General features: G+C 36.3%; 1 protein-coding gene across 3 annotated transcripts; it reads left to right on the top strand.

Moving 5' to 3' along the window:
• Positions 1-13,372: 13,372 nt before the first annotated feature.
• Or6a2 (olfactory receptor family 6 subfamily A member 2) lies at positions 13,373-22,642 on the top strand. Of its 3 annotated transcripts, XM_076940186.1 has the most exons (3): positions 13,373-13,675; positions 17,210-18,479; positions 22,204-22,642. In XM_076940186.1, exon 2 carries the CDS (start codon positions 17,496-17,498, stop codon positions 18,477-18,479), a length of 984 nt encoding a protein of 327 aa, XP_076796301.1. In that variant the 5' UTR covers positions 13,373-13,675; positions 17,210-17,495; the 3' UTR covers positions 22,204-22,642. The 3 variants fall into 3 exon arrangements, with proteins under 3 accessions (XP_076796301.1, XP_076796299.1, XP_076796305.1); XM_076940184.1 differs by lacking the exon at positions 22,204-22,642 and having other exon boundaries at positions 13,375-13,675; positions 17,210-20,365; XM_076940190.1 differs by lacking the exons at positions 13,373-13,675; positions 22,204-22,642 and adding an exon at positions 13,847-13,997 and having other exon boundaries at positions 17,210-20,365.
• The last annotated feature ends 621 nt before the right edge of the window (positions 22,643-23,263 follow it).

Here is a 23,263-nt window from a genome sequence, read left to right as displayed (position 1 = left end):
GGACATCCTCGTGGAGACATGGGGTGGCAAGGAGGTATGGGATGTGGAACAGTCGGAGGGTGGACAGGGAGAGAAATAAAATCTGGAGTGTACATACATATGTACATACATACATACATACATACATACATACATAAAAGGTTAAAAAAAACTCCCCAAAAACATGCCTACAGGCCACTTTGATCTTGGAAAACTCTTACTGAGATTTTCATTCCAGGTGATTCCTGGTTGTGTCAAGACAGTAAAAACTACTGCAATAAGTTATTTTTTGTGAAATTACCCATAAACAGTTCTCCCCATTGTCTTTTCCATTTAACTGTCCACTAGTTTGTATTAATTATTTTCTCTGTATTTCTCATATGACCATAATTCCCCATTCTTTCCCATTATATGAGGATTCTGTCACTTTTCATGTAGACTCCTGCTGTAGTGTCCTGAATTAAATGTAGGTTTTTCCCTCAGGCTCATTTTCAGGTCTCTCAGTACATAAGGAAAAAAAATAATAACCAGTTATCACAACACCATCCTGTCTCCTTTGAAAAGCTGTTTCCTTTTACTATTGTGGTCCCATTTCCATATTTTTCACATTTATAATTTTGAACTGTAGCCATACCAAGTTATCTGAAGCTTTAATCAATAAGACCTTGACCCTGTGTTATAAGCTGTTGTCTAGTAGAAAAACTTAAATGTGTAGACAAATAGAATCAATAGTGTGATTAGTGTGTTGGTGAAGGTGCCTAGACTTTAGTAGGTGCACATTCAACCTGGTCTCTAAATGGAGCTTACTGCTACTTAGTATCAAACAGAAAATATCACCTAAATTTCATTTTTGAGCACATAGAATATACTTATATACCAATAATATATAGGTATATTTATATGTAAGTATAGATATAAAGTTATTTGAACAAGTTATTATTTGGTTATTTAAACCAAATTCTAAGAAGTTAGGTAAAAAATTAATTTTTTCATAATAACAAAGACTAGTTACTAGGAGATAATAGTGATAAAATAGTAACATATTTTAATTCTTGGAGATGAATCTGTGTATGTCACTCTCAGTGCTTGTTTCTATATATCATTTCTGTTGGGATAGGTTTGATAGTCTGTGAATTGTATGTTAATAATTTAATTATTTATTTGTTGTTGGCTTTAGAGAATATAATATGCATCCTCAATATGTAACAATCAACCTGAAAGTAATACTATAATTTTAAATGTAAGTAATATTCCTACCAAATAGAGTGATATTTATGATAACTCAAAAAAATTATTATTGGATATCTGTATATCTCCTTGGGCATTATTATTATTATTTTTTCTTTCTTTTGTTTCTAGTTACTGTACTTTTTTATTGGGTATTTTATTTACATTTCATATGTTATCCCCTTGCCACATTTTCCCTCCACCCAGGAACCCCCTATCCCATGTCTCCTTTTTCTGCTTCTATGAGGATGTGCTCCCCTACTCCCACCTCCTCACCCTCAAATTCCCCCAAACACAGTCTCCAGCCTGGATACCAAGGTGGAATGGTCTCCAGATGGCCCCTCCTTCAGTTTCTGTCCCACACTTTGTCTCCATATTTTCTCCCTTGAGTATTTTGTTACTCCTTCTAAGAAGGATCAAAGAAACATGGGACCAAAGATCTACTCTTCCACCTATGCCCGCCAAGGCCATCCTCCCCTACATATAGAGCTGGAGCCATGGGTCACTCCCTATGTGCTTCCAGGCTGGTGGTTTAGATCCTGGGAGCTCTGGTTGGTTGGTATTGTTGTTCTCTTCATGGGGCCACAAATCTTTTCAGCTCCTTCAGTCTTCTCTCTAACTCCTCCATTGGGAACCCCTTGATCAGTTCAATGGTTAGCTGTGAGCATCTGCCTCTATATATATGTCAGGCTCTGGCAGACCTCTAAGGAGACAGCTATATCAGGCTCCTGTCAGCATGCACTTCCTGACATCCACATCAGCATCTACTGATGCACATGGTGACTGCACATGGGATGGATAACCAGGTGGAATGGTCTCCAGATGGCCCCTCCTTCAGTTTCTGTCCCACACTTTGTCTCCATATTTGTTCCCTTGAGTATTTTGTTACTCGTTCTAAGAAGGACTATAGCACCCACACCTGGTCTTCCTTGTTCATGAGCTTCATGTGGTCTGTGAGTTGAATCTTGGGTATTGTGAGCTTTTGGGCTAACATCCACTCATCAGTGAGTGAATACAATGTGTATTCTTTTGTGATTTGGTTACCTCACTCAGGATGATATTTTCTAGGTCTACCCATTTACCTAAGAATTTCTCAAATTCATTGTTTTTAGTAGCTGAGTAATACTCCATTGTGTAAATGTACCATATTTTTTTTTTGTATCCATTCCTCTGTTAAAGAACATTTGGGTTTTTTCCACCTTCTGGCTATTATAAATACGGCTGCTATGAACATAGTGGAGCATATATCCATATTATATGTTGGAGCATCTCCTGGGTATATGCCCAGGAGTGGTATAGCTGGGTCCTCAGGTAATGGTAAGCCCAATTTTCTGAGGAACTGCCAGACCAATTTCCAGAGCGGTTTTACCAGCTTGTAATTCCACCAACAATAAAGGAGTGTTCCTCATTCTCCACATCCTCACCAGCATCTACTGTCACCTGAGTTTTTGACCTGAGCCATTCTGAGTGAATCTGAATCTCAGGAGTGTTTTGATTTGCATTTCTCTGATAACTAAAGATGCTGAACATTTCTTTAGGTGCTTCTCAACCATTTGAATTTCCTCTGTTGGGAATTCTTTGTTTAGCTCGGTACCCCATTTTTAACAGGGTTATTTGGTTGTCTGGAATCTAATTTCTTGAGTTCTTTGTATATATTGGATATTAGCCCTCTATTAGATGTGGGATTGGTAATGATCTTTTCCCAATCTGTTGGTTGCCATTTTGTCCTATTGACTGTGTCCTTTGCCTTACAGAAACTTTGCAATTTTATGAGGTCCCATTTGCCAGTTCTTGATCTTAGAGCCATTGGTGTTTTGTTCAGAAACTTTTCTCCTGTGCCCAAGTATTCAAGGTTCTTCCCCACCTTCTCTTCTATTAGTTTTAGTGTATCTGGTTTTAAGTTAAGGTCCTTTATCCACTTGGACTTTAGCTTTGTACAAGTAGATAAGAATGGGTCGATTTGCATTCTTCTACATGTTGTCCTCCAGTTGAACTAGCACCATTTGTTGAAAATGCTGTACTTTTTTCACTGGACAACTTTAACTCCTTTGTCAAAGATCAAGTAACCATAGGTGTGTGAGTTCATTTCTGCGTCTTCAATTCTATTCCATTGATCTTCCTGCCTGTTTCTGTACCAATACCATTCAGTTTTTATCACTATTGCTCTGAGGTACAGCTTGAGGTCAGGGATGGTAATTCCTCCATAAGTTCTTTTATTGTTGAGAATAGTTTTTTCTATCTTGAGTTTTTTGTTATTCCAAATGAATTGGAGAATTTCTCTTTCTAACTCCATGAAGAACTGAGTTGGGATTTTAATGGGGATTGCATTGAATCTGTAGATTGTTTTCAGCAAGATAGCCATTTGTACTATATTAATTTGCCAATCCATGAGCATGGGACATCTTTGCATCTTCTGAGATCTTCTTCTATTTCTTTCTTCAGAGACTTGAAGTTCTTGTCATACAGATCTTCTACTTGCTTGGTTAGATTCATACCAAGGTATGATAAACAACTTCAGCAAAGTGCCTGGTTATAAAATCAACTCAAACAAATCAGTAGCCTTCCTCTACTCAAAGGATAAACAGGATGAGAAAGAAATTAGGGAAATGACACCCTTCACAATAGTCACAAATAATATTCAATACCTTGGCATTATTATTTTTGCCTCAAAATTATTATGTACTTTTACAAAGTCCATCCATAACTAGAAATCTTGAGTACCATACAGAAAACAAACATGAGAACATGAAAGACAGAATAAAGTAAATTCTCTTATGAGGGACTTTGTGAACCACAGAATAAAACTCTATCTTCCTTGAGTTTGCTTTGGCTTAATGTATCTTAAGTCTGCTCTTAGAAAAGCCAGCCATTTTGGAATGCTAACATGCACAGTCAGAAAGCATTAACAAAGTACACTTTTTGTAGTCAACAACCAACAAAGGAGCACTCTACTGTGACACTATTTGGATAATAGTCATTTTACACCAGCATAGAACAATAGAAGGATGATAACCTAATACCCACTCTTACCATCAAAGGCTTGGTGGGGAGTCCAGACTTCTCTCTTCACTATATTTAGTCAGAACTGTCAACATTACTGGAAAGGCTATCTACTTCTGGAGACCATATGGGGAGTCATAACTGAGTAGGACACTATCAATGGGTAATTAAGGATCTGAAATTTATCTCCATTCCTAGATATAATTAGAAACTCCCACATTTTAATGTCAGTGGAAGGAAAACAACGAACCTGGCTTTTTAGCTCTATCTAGCTGTGTACTTTCCATTTTAGAGCAATTTCAAAGATCTAAATTAGATTCAAGGTTGGTAAGGGAACATTCAGTATGTCTTGGTTTAATAGAAAATTCCTCAACATATTAAAAATCAGGAGGTACTCAAACTGAATGAGAGATGACAACCAATACATTAAATAACACTGAGATTATAGAATAACTGTTTACCAGAGAGTTTAAAGTAATCATTACAAAATCACTTTAAAGAAAAATTATAAATACACTGAACAAAGTAAAAATACAGAAAACCTCAGCAAAAATGGAATATGCAAAGAAGCTAAAAATAGAAACTTTAGAACTATAGACTAAATAGAATAAGCTGCTTATTTGATCTCAGTAGCAGAATGTAGAGAATAAAGAAATGTGTCAGGGTAGTTAAAAGAATAGCAGAAGCAGTACAACTAAAATAGAGAGAAAGTAGTCTAAAATGTAGACAAGCATTAAGGATGATGGAACTGTTGGAAAGTCTTAGTTTTCAGGTTATTAGAGATGAAAGGGAGGCATAGAATCTAGGGCTCAAGCAGGATATGGACAATTCATGGCAATTGTTCCAACAATACCAGAAATTTTATTTACTAGGCTGACAACCAGCATGCCTCTGTTTCTGCCTCCCAGGTTCAGGGATTACCAGTGTACACTTTTAGGCCTGGTGTATTTTACAACCATTCTGTCAATAAAACTCAGGTCACTCTGCTTGTGTAAAAAGTAGCTAGTTTACTGAATGAGTTACTTCCCTAGTCCCCGAAATCCTTTTAACTACCTGTAAAATTATAACAAAATATGTTTGTGAAAAATTGTGTTAGAGGTTTGATGGGGATTGCATTGAATCTGCAACTCTCAACTTAAATAAAAGAAATTCTGTTGTTAAGAATTGTTTTTGCTATTCTGGTTTTCTTGTTTTTCCATATGAAATTGAGAACTGGTCTTCCATATTTGTGGAGAGCTGTGTTGGGCTCTCGATGGGGATCATGTTGGATCTTTAGGTTGTTCTTGATAGGACGGCCATTTTTACTGTGTTAATCCTACCAATCCTCGAGCATGGGAGATCCTACCATATTCTGAGATCTTCTTCAGTTTCCTTTTTCAGGGATTTGAAGTTCTTATCATACAGATCTTTCACTTGCTTGGTAAGAGTAACACCAAGATATTTATACTATTTGTGGCTATTGTGAAGTGTGTTGTTTACCTAATTTCTTTCTCACCTTGTTTATCATATGTATAAAGAAAGACTACTGATTTTTTTGAGTTACCACAAAGCTCAAGTTCAAGTGGATTGAGGACCTCAACATTAAACCAGATACACTGAATCTAATAAAAGAAAAAGTGTAAAAGAACCTCGACCTCATTGACACAGGGGAAAATTTCCTGAATAGAACTCCAATGGCTCAGGCTCTAAGATCAACATTTGATAAATAGGACCTCATGAAACTGAAAAGCTTCTTTTGTAAGGCAAAAGGTACAGTCAATAGCACAAATCAGCAACCCATACATTGGAAAAAAACTTCACCAACCACACATCCAATATAAGGCTAACATCTAAAATATATAAAGAATTCAAGAAGCTAACCTCCAAAAAACTAAATAGCTCAATTGAAAAATGAGGTGCAGAGCTAAACAAAGAATTCTCAACTGAGGAATCAAATGGCCGAGAAGCACCTAAAGAAATGTTCAGTACTCTTAGTCATCAGGAAAATTAATCAAAACAACCCTGAGATTCTACCTTACACCAATCAGAATGGCTAAGATCAAGAACTATGCTGGCAGATGCTGCCAAGGATGTAGAGAAAGAAGAACACTCCTCCATTACTGGTGGGATTTCAAGTTGGTACAACCACTCTGGAAATCAGTCTGGCTGTTTCTCAAAAAAAAATCTGAAATGGTGCTACCTGAAGATCCAGCTATACCACTACTGGATATATACCCAGAAGATGCTCCAATATGTAACAAGGACATATCTTCCACTATGTTCATAGCAGCATTATTTATAATAGGCAGAAACTGGAAACAACCCAGATGTTCTTCAATGGAAGGATGGATACAGAAAATATGGTTGATTTATACAATGGAATACTACTCAGCTATTAAAAATGACAACTTCACAAATTTTGCAGGCAAATGGATGGAACTAAAAAATATCATCATCTTGAATGAGGTAACCCAGATCCAAAAGGACACACATGGTATGTACTCACTGATAAGTGGATATTAACCCAAAAGCTCAGAATACCCATGATACAACTTTCAGACCATATGAAGCTTAACAAAAAGGAAGGCCCAAGTGAGGCTATTTCAGTCACTCTTAGAAGAGGGAACAAAATATCATGAGAGACAGAGGGGGCTTGGGTCAGAGAGGAGAGGGTGAGGTAAAAAGCTGGATTATGGGGGGAGAAGTAAAAGAAGACCAGAGGTTTTCGGGGGGGGGGGAGGGAATGGGGAAAGAGGATGGCATCTGAAATGTAAATAAAATATCCAATAAAAAAGAAAGATAATCCAAGGGCCACACCAGCATGTTTCTTAGGTCCATTGGCTTGGAAAGTCTTCTGTCATTCTTGTACTTTTCTGTCACATTTCAAATAGATATTAAGTTGTGTTTATACTATGAAGCAGAAGGACAGGCCATGATTATTTTAGTCCATCTTTTAGACTGTGTCTTTTTACTGGGAAATTGAGAGCACTTATGTTAATAGTTGGCTCAGATCCATGATGCTTGATTTTTCAAACTTGGGACCATTCTTATTTCTGAGCACAGCAATGAATGAGGTGGCTGATAAGCTGAAAGATAGGCTCTGGGGTTCCCTAGTTAGGTTTCTGGTTGTGCCACATATATTTGTAGAGCCTAGTGGTTGGTGAGGTGGCTAAAAGGCAAGCAGGCAGGTAGACTCTTAGCTCTTTTTCAATTCAGCGTTTTGTGTACTTTGTACATGTAATGAAGTACTTTGATCCTATCCTTCCCCTATCCCTTAGTAGTGTTTTGTTGTGTTGTGTTTTGTTTTTGTAGAAAATCATTTGAGTGACATTCTTAACAATACTGAAAATTTTAATGTTTATCTCACCAATAGTATGTATGTTAATCTCCCATACTGAATTACATTGTAACCAACAGTTTAACCACAGTACCTTTCCTTGTTGTCTCTCCCTTTAATTTTAGATAATAGTCATCCTATTCTCTTCACATACATGTTTAAGCTTATATAAAAATAAAATATATGATATTTGTCTTTCTAAAAAAAAAAGAAAGAAAGAAGACCAGAGGACCAGGAGAATGAATGGAAGTATGAAGCTGTGAGGAGGTAGGGAACCATTAGAAAATCCCAGAGACCTGGGATGTGAGATGCTTTCAGGACTCAATGGGGATTTTCTTACCTGAAATCCCCAACAGTGGGGAGATGGAACCAGAAGAAACCACCTCCAGTAGGTAGACCGAGTCCACATTAGAGGGATGGAATCAACCAATCTTCCTTCAAAACCTTTGAGCTTAAATTGTTCCAGTCTAAAAGAAATGCAGGGACAAAAATAGAGCAGAGAATGAAGGAAAGGCCATACAGTGATTGGTCCAACTTGGGATCCATACTGTGGGCAGGCACCAAATCCTAACACTATTACTGATGCCATGTTGGGCTTGCAGACAGGAGCCTAACATTGCTGTCCTCTGAGAGGATCTACCAGCAGCTGACTGAGAAAAATGCAGATACTTACAGCCAACCATTAGATTGAGGTCAGGGACCCCTATGGAAGAGTTAGGTGAAGGGTGGACAGAGTTGAAGGGGATTGCAACCCCATAGGAAGACCAACAGTGTTAACTAACCCAGACACCTTAGAGCTCTGAGAAACTAAGCGACCTATCAAAGTACATGCATGGGCTAGTCTATGACCCCTGGCACATATGTAGCAGAGAGCTGCCTTGTCTGGCCTCAATGGGAAAGGATGATCCTAATCTGGTAGACTTGATGGCCCAGGGAAGGAGAATGCCAAGGGTGTGGGATGGGGTTGAGTTGGGGTGCACCCTCTCAGATGCAAAGGGGAAGGGGGGAAGGATTGAAGAATTCCAGGAGGAGGAACTAGGAGGTGGAACAACATTTGGATGGAATTAAAATAATTAAAAATATAACAAAATAGACTATATCCTTGACCCAAAGACAATCATCCACACAGTTACAAGACTTGAAATCCTATAAAATACATTCTAAACACAATAAAATAAAACTAGATATGAATAACAGAAATATAGCAGAAAAATATCTAAACTTCGGAACCAACATAACTTTTAAGTGATCAACTGTTCAAACAGTCTCAAACAAGATGAAAAATACATTGAGTGATTTTTGGATTAAGATGACAGGCTGCCTCTACCTCACCCAGTTGAGAAGAGTCAGTAAGAGATTCTACTCCAAATAGATACAGAGGAAGACCTTTGGAATTATTTAAAAAACAGGGATGGAAAAACAAGAATATGCTGAAAAAAGTTGGGTAATACATCAAAAAAGTAACATAATCAACTACAAAAGAAATAAAATGATAATAAATGATAAGCATTACTACAAACACCACTTAACAAAGAATTCAATCTCTTTTAAGTGGATTACTTATTTTCTTGGTATTGAGGTTTTGTTTCTTTTTGTAGATACTGTCAGATCTATATCATGTGTATTGCTATATCCATAGATTAGTGCATCTTACACTAGATAGCAATTAGCACAGAGATCTACAACTGGTCAACGTGAAGAGAATAAGAGGCTGAAGAGAGCTTAGCTCTAAAGTTGTCATCTATATCATATATCTTCTGCTAAAACACAGGGTCTTTATAGAAGAAAAGAGTGGAAAGATTTTTAAACCATAAGTGGTGGTTGATTTCAAGGAAGTGGTGTTTTCTTTAAACAAAAGGGAAGTTGTACATATGAACTCCAAGTGATTGGGACAGCATGTAAATATCTGTGCAAGCTTGAGCCAGAAAAATCTCATCATGAATGGAAACTGGTGAGCAGGAAGTCTTATTCCAAACTGACGACCTATTGGTGTTTGATAGCTGCTGGAAAGGGAGAGTCTGTTTTCTTTAATGATATGACTGTTTGTGGGTTAATTATACTCTAGGGCAGGCCCCATACTAAAGAGCAATTGAGCAATACAAACTGGGATTGATGGGCTTACAAAGATAAAGAACATAAATTTGGGTGGGTAGAGATGTGGAGTTGGATCTGGGAGGAGTTAGGTAAAGGTGGTGAATATGATCAAAATACACTGCATGACATTTTTCAAAGAATTAACAAGAACATTTAAAATTTAATTTGTCTAATAAATAGCTTAGAGGAAGCCTCACAAGATCGACAATGTGAAAGATCACGTATCAGGACTTGAAGACAAAGTAAAAGAATTGGAAGACATGCTCAAAGAAAATTAGAAATTCAAAAGAACACAAGAAAAGAAAATATAGAATATTTGGGACAGTATTAAAAAAAACCAAAATTATAGGCATAGCAAAAGGAGAAGAATTCCAGGAAAATGGGAAAATGGGAGAGTACATAGAGATGGTGTACATTCTAAAAGCATATTATGTGTATGAATGAAAATCATCACTGTGATCAATGAATATCTGTTATAAAGGAAAATTGGCATCCATCTATAATGCAATGTTTTGCACATATTCTTCAGTTAAGCAGTGCACCTATCATCATTAAATAAATTCTAATTCAACTAGTTGCTTGTGTTCAATGGTTTTAAACCAAGATTGTAGTATTTAAATATAGCACCAATAATGTGCTTTACTTAAAGCTCTGTTTTTACTGTAGATACTTTTTTCAGATAATCCTTTATGTTTTTACTTTTCCTTGCTGCCATAACATTTCCCTCTGATTTGGCCAGTTTCTTTCTTAAAACAATTGACACACACACACACACACACACACACACACGCACACATATTTATGAACAAAATAAATTTTGGCCAATATTACCACTCCCCCATTGCCCTCTCTCATCCTTTCCACTTTCCAGCTAAAACCTGTCTTTTTAACAAATCTTTCTCCTACTTCGATGTCATTTTTGTGGCCACTGTATTTAACTAGGATGCTTTCAATACCATGGGTAGGGGTTATATACCAAAGCACAAACAACTTTTTAGTGGCTACACAACAAAATGATAGCCACCCCTCTGCAGCCATTAATTGCCTATGGTTCACAGTGGTGTGTGAGGTCTTATGAGATTCTTCTCTACACATATTGCAGCATCAATGACCCCAATTTTGTGCAAGTCTTACTCAGGTAACTATAGCTGTAGTGAGCTCATGAGTGCAACAGCCTTGCCATGTCCAAAAGGCATTGTCTCCTATCACCGTTCCCTATTCTTTGGTTATATTTTTTCTAGTCCACTCCAATATTCCCTGAGTCTTAGAGGGGGTTGGCATAGACATTTTACTTAGGCTGAGCATTCTATAGTCTCTTATTCTCAACACTTTGACTAGTTCTGATTCTCTGCTTTAACCACAATTCACCATACAAGGTATTTTATCTAACACCATGTCAATAGCAGCACAGATCAATAGATATAAACGCCAGTATTTAGAAGGTATTTTGACACGTTGATTTAACAAAGCAACAGTAGTAGGTTCCCTCTTATGGCCTATGATCTTCCTGTTATAAGTTCTTGACTGGGTTTTCAGTTGTAGGCATGAGTTTTCTCATGTGAAGCTGGCCTTAAACTAAACCTGAAAACATCTTGTTACCTATAAAATAGTCAAACTATTATAACAAAGTGAGCATATCTTCCCTGACAGGTCTTATTGTAGCTTATGGGATCACATTTAGGTAAGATGACTCGACTCTTCCAGCAGTCTTCCAACATTGGATGGCCACCAAGGAGGAAATTTCTAGCTCAGTTCTAGCTTGATCTCTCTATCACATGCAACCTAAATGTGGATTGTGTTCAGCAATGGTTCACACATGGTTCTGGTAGAGCAATGAGCTGCAATGGCGATAACCTGTATTGTTCTCTGGTGCCTTCCTTGCCAGTGGTGTTAGGGGAAGAAGTAACTCACATCTGACACTGGTACTTTCTTAAAACAAGATCCCTGAGGGTTTTCTTTTATTCTTGTGTGAGTGTGCATGCATGCATGTAAGTATGCAAGAAGGAGAGAGAGAGCAAGAGCGAGCGAGCGAGAAAGAGAGAGAGAGAGAGAGAGAGAGAGAGAGAGAGAGAGAGAGAGAATATATGAGTATCACTGATATAAATGATTATACAATCAGAAAACTATTACCCAAATACTTAGGAGAATCCCACTTATACTCAGAATCTCAAAAACTTTTTTGTTTTGCAACCAATATTTTCTTTCTCTGAATCAACACATTCAGATTAAGCACCCATTTCTCTAACAGTAGTTCCAGATGCTGTGATTCTGAGAAAATTCCACCCATATGCTAATTCATTTGGTTTGTTGAATTATAAGAAAAGTATTTAACTTATTTATATATTGCCAGTGAGCATGTGGATGAGCAATGGAATTTGAATAATTTTTCCAGGGTCATGTACTTTAGCACTAACAGTGTGACAGTGGACCTCACATTATTAACCTCTACATTATATGAGTTAATAGTAACTGTGTTAAGCTTTTTCATACTTTCATTTAATTCCCAGCACCTGAAACATATTATCATCATTTATCAGGAAATAAACATGTATATCAAACTTCCAGATTAATGAAGTATAAACTGTAAACAAGTGATTAAACTATGAAAACCTCAACCTCAATTCAGAACATCTTTTTTCACTGAATTAAGGAGTCATCCAAATAGGGTTGGGAAACAGCCCAGTAATGTTGAATCCCTTTTATGTTCTAGGCATTCTCCTTACTTTTCTTACTTTCAGTTTAAAAATATTATTAGTGCCATTACATTGTATGAAACAATGTACATGCATATCTGAAACTTTACCTACATCTATTCATCTATTCACACATTATCTTCTGTTGCATTTCCTCCAGTTCTCTTCCTTTCACTTACCAAATAGTCAGTCACATTTCTATTTTCAGACACACACACAGTATATATATATATATATATATATATATATATATATATATATATGTCTATATATATACACACATATATGTGTGTATATATAAATATATACATATACACATACATAAATATATACAATATATATACATATATTACATATATATATGTGTGTATGTATTTCAATCTATATTCCACATGTAGCAATGCCATTTTTGTATTTTGAGTCTTAATTAATTTTTTAACATTAACATTTAACACATAAAGTAAGCTCCACATTAAAATTTTAACATTTAACATTAATATTTTAACATATTTAACACGAACATTAACATACATTTTCATTCAAATGAAATATATCATTACTATTTATGGCTGAATAAAACTCCATTGCACATATATACAATGATTTCTTTATATATTCATCTGTGGTGGCAACTATGCTGGTTCCATATTTTGGACTACTGCGAATAGTGCCTTAATAAACATGGATGTGCATGTAAGTGTCTCTGTAGTATGCTGACTTTGAATATGACTACAGATCTGGGTATAGCTGACTTATATCATGGCTCTGTAATATTTATTCCCTCAATAACACCATCAGATATTAACGCTATTACATAGATTAAGAATATAAAGTTCAAAGAAAAAATGTAAACTTCTCAAGCTTTCCAGATTGTCCTGGTTCAAAGCTTGTGGTATCTTTTTGAGCAGAAATACATCAGGCAAGAAAGCAATGAAGATTGCCAATCAGTGAGAGGCCAGGGGAGAAGCTATAAGACTTCTTGGGGGGGGGGAATTAAAAAACATCTCTTTCATAAAACTTTCCTGCTAAGCTATTTCCCAAGTTTGCCAAAAAATGTTTCTATGTCATTTATCTTAGTCTTTTTGTTTTCCATCTTGTTTTTCATCTTCTGGTCTCTTGGGCTCCTGCCTCAGTATCATCCCAAAGCATCAGAAGGAGGAGGGAGGAATCAGGGCTAGAGGAAGGAGGTAGTGTATAGAGGAATCTTTGCTGGTTTGTCAGTTCCCTGATCCTGAAGGAAAAGAAGGTGGAGTCTCCATAGGAGCGTTTTTCCTGTCACCCTGACTCCATTTATTCCCTACATCCTCTTCTAGCAGAAATGGCCATATCTTAGAGTAATTCTGATAAGTTAAAGACACATGAAAAAGTAAGTAGATTCTATTTTGTGCTAATTCCTATGCCTATGGTCAATTTTCCTGTCATTTCTTTATTTCTATAAAGAATACCTATCTAACTATTCCTCTCTATACCTAAACAAACCTCCAAAATTCAGTTAAGATTATCTTCTCTGCCACTCCTGTGGATGGTATTTTCTTATCTTTTTCACCAAACACTTGCTATCATTTATATTGTGATATATTATGCTTGCCTTCCCTTCCTTCAGCCTTATGATCTCTGCTTTTGCTTCCTGTTTTCCATAGTCTAGAAAGCATCACATAATCCTCTCTCATTGACACTGTTCCTACAAAGTAAGTTTACTTTATCTATATCATACATTTAATCTAGAGAAAGTATTCTTATAGTGTGCTTAATCTAACTATGTGGTTTTTAAAATTGTATTTTTGTGTATTATTGAGAATTTCATACAGGTATACAATGAAATATAATATACCCACCCCCATTTCCCCTTTAGTTAACATATATATCCTTGTATATTCCCCTCCAAACTTCATGTCAGTTTTTTTCTTTTTGATATCCACAAAATCTGACTCATACTGCTCATGTATGTGTGGGGTTGGGCTACCCACTAGTATATAGGAAATCCACCAGTGGGAATGTTACCTCTTAGTATCTCAGATCTACAGTCAATGTAGATTTTCAAATGTGTCAATTCTCTTAAAGATCTATTTAGCCAGGCAGTGGAGGTGCACGTCTTTAATCCCAGCACTTGGGATGCAGAGGCAGGTGGATTTATGAGTCCAAGGCCAGCCTGGTCTACAGAGTGAGTTCCAGGACAGCCAGGGCTACACAGAGAAACCCTGTCTCAACACCCCCCCCCCACCCAAGAAAAATCTATTTAAATTCTCTGTAGATCATTTTCACACAAATTATTTACATATTTGACCTGCACTGCATTCTATTCCTTCAGTCTTCAGTTTATCTGTTTCGTCCATGTTATATCACCCTTTATTTTTTTTCATCCAGCAGTTACATTCTCTTTGTTAATCATCAACTAAAACACTCCACATAAGAAATACTGTCAGAAAGTGAGATAGGCACAGCAAGGTATAATTCCTGTATGTCAAATGTGGATCATTTTAGAGGGACAATAAGGGGCTAAATATGAATGAGAAAGATTCTTTGTGAGAGCACTGGTGTTTTTGACAGAGAAAAGTATATGTGCTAAGTCACAAAGTGAATGGACAACCTGACAGACTTAGAAAGAGGAATCAGTGGTGGATGACTGGACTATGGTGAAAAAATGAGAAGAAAATAAATTTTGAAACTTTATTGGATGGTTTTGGATAGTCTTGTGGCTAGTTATTTCTGCATAAATATTACTCTAGATACAATTGAATGTAAAAATGCTTTATGTTTATGTGGGAAGAACAGAGAACCAGTGAGAAGCTATGAAATCAAGAAATGAAAAGAACCCGATATGAGAAATAAGGATGAAGGTGGTAGAAACAGGGTAGGAGGAAGGGTGCAGCCAACAGAGATAAGAAGAGTGAGGCAGAGAGATAAGAGTAAACCACAAGGAGGCAGCTATGGGTTAGCTATGACAGGATATAGAGTAATAGGAAAATAAAATAGAAAAACAACCTAGAATATGTCCAAATCTCTGCCTTAAAAACATGTCACTCCTTGACATAACAAGATTTGGAAAAGCTATATGCCTATACATATACATGCACATACATATTCATGTGTGTGTATGTGTGTTACATTCAAATGACATCCAGAGAATTATGTCTATTCTTTGCTGCACCAGTGAGGGCACATGAGCCCCTTTAGATACATAGCTCCTTCTTAACATTCACCTAAGTAACAGTAGTGATGGTATGTGCAGATTTTAATGGAAGCAGTAATAAGAGTCACACTGCCAGACCTTTGAAAGGAATAGGAAAGAAAGGATAGTGTTCACACAAAGACATGCTTCTTGAAAAAAGATTGAGTCAGCTGTACTGATAGAGACTACAGCAGGAGCAGATCTGTGCAGTGACATATACAATTGAGCTTCAGAAAAACACTGCACAACATAACAAGATGGAATGTTTTGCTGAAAGCAGTGGATGACACTGAAATAGCTATTTACTCTTAAAGAGTGTGAATGTCATTGTGGAGCCAATAGAGCACTATGGATGGGTTCTAAAAAGAGGAGTAAAATTTGATTATTTGAACATTAGGGGAAAGATCATAGGTATAGAAAACTTGGGTGGCTGGAGAATGGGGTAAGGGGATAACATCTGAAATGTAAATAAAATATCCAACAATAAAAAAAAAGAAAAAAAAAAGAAAAAAAGAAAACTTGTAGTTCATATATAAAAGGTTGTTTTTTTATTTTCCAAATGTTTAAATATGAAGGTACAAAATATTAAAAGTTGAAGATGAAGGTCTGAGCCAAGGGAGTCAAAAGCACAATGAGTGGCATACAAGAAAGATGGAGGTGAATGGTCATGTCTAAGATTATGAAGGACAGTTGTACCTGTTACCTTTCCATTTAAGAAGCTAGCATGCCAGCTGCGTGGTTGTGGTGCATGCCTTTAATCTCAACAACTAGGAGGCAGAGGCTGGCAATCTCTGAGTTTGAGGTCAGCCTGGTCTACAGAGTGACTTTGAGGACAGCCAGAACTACACAGTCCCCAAAACAAACAAAACAAAACTAATAATCAAGCAAAATGAAACTAACATGTCAGTAACACTCTTACTGAGAAAAATATCAAAGGCTCAGGGATTGATAACCTAGAATATAAAGAGAAATGCAGCTCTGAAAGCATTATTAGAATTTGTGAGTACATTTCCTCCTCGTGTCTATAGGGTCAGGGAACAAAAGAATCAGGGAAGAAACTTCTGGGAGGAAAAACCACTCAGATATCCAGCAGAGTCTACTTAATTGTCCATTGTGGTCTCTGTCTCCCTTCCTGATGCTATGGACATAGAAGACACTGACTGAAAACAATCCTTTGTTCATATGAATTGACATGTGGGAATGCCAGCTTCTCTCACATTCAGAGAATGCTTGAGGATTTGGAAGAAAAAATTCTGACTTTGTTATTAAGATTTTAAAAAGGGGGAGTTCTCTACTGACTCTTACCTTGGTATTGACACTAAAGGAGTGAGTGGCACTAGTCTAATTGAAAGAGAGCTGAGCTTTCAGAACCAATGGACTTTTCAGTACTTGTGTCATTAGCACCTACTTTATGTCCTGATATCTAGGTGAGTTCTATACTTTCTTTGCAAGTTTTAAGTTCTTGAGTCCCATAGTTGCTATAATCCTTGGTTTTCTGCCTTAGCCTCTCTTCTCAGGAAAAGGTTGTGTTCCTAGCTGAACTCACAGATTCCCTCTCTTGAAGGTGTTGCCTGAATATTTCACAGGTTCTTAAGTTCCACTTTTAAAAATCTATGTGACTAGGAGTAAGTCGCTGAATTTTCAGTGTTTGTTTACTTTTATGAAAATGAATCATGTTTATGTTTTCACCATCAACATTTATGGCTTTGATTTCTTTTTGTCTTTGTATAGGACTAAAAGACAGACATCGGGAATTGTCTTTTCCCCCCTGGTATTTCTCAGTGCATGCTTCTCCAAGGGCTAGAGCCATCTTTTACAGTATCCACAATACACAGTCATATATTTTTGTCTCTGTTTTCTTGGGTCATCATTCAGCTCATTGAATAGCTGTTATTAATCTCACCTATCACAAGCATTGCAGCCTATCAGAGTACAGTCATCACGCTAGATTCTTGCTGCTGCTTTTTAAAGATACCTTGGTCCCATCTTTTGAAGACCAGTGAACAAGACTGAAAGCATGGATCGAAGGAACCACAGTGGGCGTGTGAGTGAATTTGTGTTGTTGGGTTTCCCAGCTCCTGCTCCACTGCGGGCACTACTATTTTTCCTTTCTCTGCTGGCCTACGTGTTGGTGCTGACTGAAAACATACTCATCATTACAGCAATTAGGAACCATCCCACTCTCCACAAACCCATGTATTTTTTCTTGGCTAATATGTCATTCCTGGAGATTTGGTATGTCACTGTTACGATTCCTAAAATGCTTGCTGGCTTCATGGGTTCCAAGGAGAACCATGGACAGCTGATCTCCTTTGAGGCATGCATGACACAGCTCTACTTTTTCCTGGGCTTGGGTTGCACTGAGTGTGTCCTTCTTGCTGTGATGGCCTATGACCGCTATGTGGCTATTTGTCACCCACTCCACTATCCTGTTATTGTCAGCAGCCGGCTGTGTGTGCAGCTGGCAGCTGGATCCTGGGCTGGAGGTTTTGGTATCTCCATGGTTAAAGTTTTCCTCATTTCTCGCCTGTCTTACTGTGGCCCCAACACCATCAACCACTTTTTCTGTGATGTTTCTCCATTGCTCAACCTGTCATGCACTGACATGTCCACAGCAGAGCTTACAGACTTTATCCTGGCCATTTTCATTCTGCTGGGCCCGCTCTCTGTCACTGGGGCCTCCTACATGGCTATCACAGGTGCTGTGATGCGCATTCCCTCAGCCGCTGGCCGCTATAAAGCCTTTTCAACCTGTGCCTCCCACCTCACTGTTGTGATCATCTTCTATGCAGCCAGTATCTTCATCTATGCCAGGCCTAAGGCGCTGTCAGTTTTTGACACCAACAAGCTGGTCTCTGTACTCTATGCAGTTATTGTGCCATTGCTCAATCCCATCATCTACTGCTTGCGCAACCAAGAAGTCAAAAGAGCCCTACATCGCACTCTGCACGTGGCCCAGGGCCAGAATGTAAATACCAAGAAATCTAGCCGAGATGGTTAGGTAGGGTGGGGTTGATAATATAAAACTTGTGTTTGGTTTGTTTTCGTTTTCTTCTTTTCTCCTAGCTTCTTTTCTTCCTCTCTTTCTTTCTTTCTTCCTCTCTTTCTTTCTTTCTTTCTTTCTTTCTTTCTTTCTTTCTTTCTTTCTTTCTTTCTTTCTTTTCTTCCTCTTTTGAAGTCTAAATAAGAAGATTAAGTTAGGAATCAGTTTCTAGTTTCTGCAAGTTAGTTCAGAAAGAAGGAAGAAGCATAGAGTCCAAGATAGGGGCTGGATTTCTGCAGGATAGGGCTCTAGTTTATGGGAGTAAGGCTTGGACCAGTATTGTACATACACAAATCAGTTCTCATTAAAGAAAGCATGGATTATAAGAAGGAAAAAACACAGGCCAACAACTTATCTGTGAAATAACAGAGGCCCAGAAGGTAAAGATCCTGGAGTAAGTTTAAAAGAAAGTAGATAAGAAACTAAGATTTTCATGTATTCTGTGTTGCCATTGAGATTGCTGTGTAATAAAAGAAGCTTTTGAACTCCTGCGCCTCTTGTCTCCACCTCTGAAGTGCTGGCATTGCAGCTATGTACCCTGGGGAATGAACCAAGGCTTTGTGTTTACTATGCAAACACTCTATCAACTGATCTACACCACCAGCCCAAATTATGAATTTTTGTGTTGGTTATTATTGTGCTGAATATTATCTCTTGGATCATAGTATTTTCTGGCATTATTTCCAAATTTACTGCTATCATTGAATTAGAGGCTAAATATCATTTATTCTTTAAATTTTCTGCAGCCTTAACTGTACTACAGATATTATGGAGACAAAGTCACATTTTTTTATCATAGAACAGAACAATATCTACCACATAATTGCTGTAAATGCACATAAATAAATTAATACAGTGTAGGGTCATATGTGTGAAGCATGTAGCTGGATTCAGTAAGTACAGGAACTAAACCTTTCAAATTTCACTAGGACATGAACAGATGCAAATTATTTCCATCTTGCTGGAAAAAATGGGAAATATGTAACAGAAGCTTTAAAATATTGAAAGCATTTGAGCATATATATTTTTATTTATAATGAAATGGTTAAACTATATTTAACATTTACAAATAAGAGTATTGTTTAAGGAATTTATAGTTCATATATAAAATGCAGTTTTAGAAACAATGATGCAACATGATCTAAATAGCATTAATGACTCAAAACAATTAATTTAGTAAGTTTATTATGTTAAATAACAGTATCAAAACTGCTTTAGTTATTTTTAAAATTTTAATATGACTAGAATAAATTTGATTAAAGTGTTAATAGACCTTTTCATAGAAATCATTTTTTCAGAAATGTTCTGTGAAAGACATTCATGTAAATAAACTTTGCTTATCCATGAAGATATGTAACTTTATCCATATGGGCATAGGTAATGAGAGGGTGGTCAGTATACTCCTACTATTTGCCCAAGAGCCAGAATCTTAAAGATAATAAAGCTTTTATTTTCTGGCATCCTTCATGTGTCCTTTTCATAGTTGTCCTTTGTGTAAACATTATGAGAGAGTATAGTTTGTTATTTTTTTCTCATGATTCCCTCCTGCCTGAGTCTCACAGTATTGTATGTTATTAGCTAGTCTACATTGATGAAATGTTTATATATGTGTATATATGTATATATAAATATTATATATATTACTCTTTGTACCAAAGATGTTCCTTAACCTTATTAACATCTTGCTTAAAGGTTTAGAAATGACTATCCCTACAGAAGTTGTTTCTGAGTGGGTCAATGGTCTGCAGTGGGAGTTTCCTCTTCTGGGCATCACAGTTTTAGTTGTCACATGAATTTATTTTTAGTTCCAGTTAATAGGAGGAGAAAATAAAATGTTGAATTTCCTCATTGTGTTTTTCTCATGTCTAATATTTTAATTCTAAAATACATTAATTTTCCAATGTAAAGAAACACATGCAATGTTGACTTCAAAATTTGAAACCAAAGAATTCAGATGTAGCAATACTGAGTATAATGTCCTTCATATATCTATGTATCATTAAGTAATGAGTGCAAGGATATTTGATTCTATGTGAACTATAACAAGATTGAGAGTGTTTTACCTTGGACTAAATTTTTCTAGGCATATAATCCTTATGGCTGTATTGAATTTGAGGTCAATAAGACCTTAAGATTTTTTTTCAATTTAAATATTAGTTATCTGACTTTATCCATTCTTCATTGCTATATATTTCTCTGTAAATATAAATATATCTGTTTATTTTATCTCTTTTCCATTTGAGTTTACCTGTTTCAGTTCATCTTTATATTCTGTCAGTCTCTCAACCTTTTTATCAACAGTATGGACCCATAATTCTCCTTTTCTGGGGGTATCACTGATCTGCTGTAATAGTATAGAAACTTGAGCCATTCAGACATAGGCATAGCCAGAATGGTGGGAGGCAATGAACATGTACAGACAAGCAAAGATCAACATGGGATTTTTTTATCCAGTGTTCAGTGATGTTGGGTAACACTAAGCTTCTTAATCTGCCTTTCAAGTCTCCCGAGTATATGCTATTAGTCTATATTTTATTTTAGTCTTCTAATCTTTTGTGTACTGCAAATCATATACAGTGATATTTAATACTATAGTTTATAGTGTGTATTTACTCTAAATTAATGATCTAAAAATCCTTCACTGATTGCTAACATTAAACTTTGAAGAGTCAGGAAATATCCTTCCAACCTTCCTGAATATGTAATGAATATTTAAGGTGACAGACACTTTGCAAGTCAAAATATCCTGTTGGTTTTCATTAAAAATGCTTACAAGAATGAAATATAACTGAAGACTGAAACATGTTCTATCGGAGAAGGGCAAATAATTGTGAATGGAGTATGAAATACACGGATCTGAGTATACGTGGAATTTTAAATGGCAGAATTTGAACTGTTAACAGTAACATTGCAATTTTTATTTCTGAGTTTTTGATTAGTTACACAAAATGGAAGCTGATTTCATTAGGGGAAAGCAGAACTGTTTATATGGGAAACTTTACATCATCTTTATGATTTTTCTACAATTCTAATGTTATTCAAAATAAAAGAAATGTTAAAAGTTATCAGTTCTCTAAAAATAAATCTAATTGATCTTAATGGCTTCCAGAAGATAAAGATGGTCCACCTATTCCTTTATAGGTGTGATGTATATAGCCAGCATCATGCTTTTATTATGATTTTTATTTTGAATTTTTATTGGAAATTTCAATTCTCCTAACAGTCATACACAGATATTGCTTTAATCTATCTAATTCATAAGAAATAGTTAAAGTACAGAGTAATCTACAATGTACTTACTGCCTTAACAAATCACCTTCTTCTCCTCCTCCTCTTTCTTCCTCCTCATTCCTCCTTCTCCTTCTTCCTCCTCTTCCTCCTCCTTCCTCCTCCTTTTCCTTCCTCCTCCTCCTTCTTCCTTCTCCCTCTCTTCTTCCTCCTCCTTCTTCTTCCTCCTCCTTCTTCTTCCCTCCTCTTAGGAATCACAGCCAGTCTTGGACAAACCTGAGTGGACAGTCCTATTCAGTGCAGAGAACAATGTCTATAGGTCAGGGGTCTTCACATTTTCCTTATTTATTTATTTATTTATTTATTTATTTATTTATTTATTTATTTAAAGTCTCAATATCTGTAAACTCATTGGTCATAACAAGATTACTTTCTCTTATTTTTATTTCCACAGGTACATTTTAAGAAGACCCATAGGGCTAAGGTTGTACATAGTGAGAGGTACTCTCTACCACCTGTGAGACTTGGGACTGTCCTGGGTTAATGAGTAAAAAACAATGAAGTCCATTGAACTTGTTACATGTACTTCCCATTGAATATGACTAGAAGAAAAAGATAAGAAGGAAGAATAAGAAGAAAAAGAAGAGGAGAAGGGAAGTACTAGGTCCAGAATTTCTTACCAAACTCCAGTTTGCTACACACACATTGAATGAGCCAGATCCTTAGGGACTGACAGTGCTTTCCTAGAATTTCTCACTGATCCAGAACTCTGCTCCAGAATATTTTATTCTACTTAAATTTTCATAAGTTTCTAAAGGGCATGCACATAGATTGATTTTTTTATTTTTGAAGAACTGAACTCAGTCTTTTAAAATAAAGAATGAACAAAGGAATACTATAATACATGTTTTCTTTCTAAGTGCAACTTCGTTCTCATCAGCCAACTTTTTCTCATTCATCCTACCTTCATACTCTTGTCAGTCTCTAAGAACCACCGTTTTATTCTCAATTTCTATGAATCAATATTTTCAGATTTCACATGTGAGTAAATGTATACTTGAGAAACACTAGGAAAAGGAACATATTCATAAAGGTACACACACACACACACACACACACACACATACATAAACACACATACCCATATATTTATGTGTTACAGAATGTACATATCATGTATCATTATACCATATAGTGCCTTATACATGTGTAATTATTATGTGTCAATTAAAATAGAGAAACAATAGAAAAGCAAAAACACTGGTATAATATCTTAAGAAACATATAAACAAAAACATAAATAAAAACATATTTGCTATTTTTTGACCCAGTTTTTTTTTTTAGAGAATTTTGTAACATGGCACCATCTCAACTTGTAAACAGAAATAAGACAAAAAAGCCATGCCAACAGGTAAAGATATAGTTCAGAGACATAAACAGGAATCTGCAGATAGGTAGAGATTCAGTTTTTCTGTCCAGGTTCCCTGGACATATTCTGGCAGCGTACAGAGTCA

Source organism: Arvicanthis niloticus, chromosome 1, assembly GCF_011762505.2.
Source record: "Arvicanthis niloticus isolate mArvNil1 chromosome 1, mArvNil1.pat.X, whole genome shotgun sequence".
Classification (NCBI taxonomy): domain Eukaryota; kingdom Metazoa; phylum Chordata; class Mammalia; order Rodentia; family Muridae; genus Arvicanthis; species Arvicanthis niloticus.
Note: the sequence above shows the minus strand (reverse complement) of the source record. Positions and strands in the feature narration are given on the sequence as shown.

Excerpts from the sequence above, each read along its gene's own strand:
- Or6a2 (XM_076940186.1), top strand. The coding sequence starts at position 17,496 with ATGGATCGAAGGAACCACAGTGGGCGTGTGAGTGAATTTGTGTTGTTG.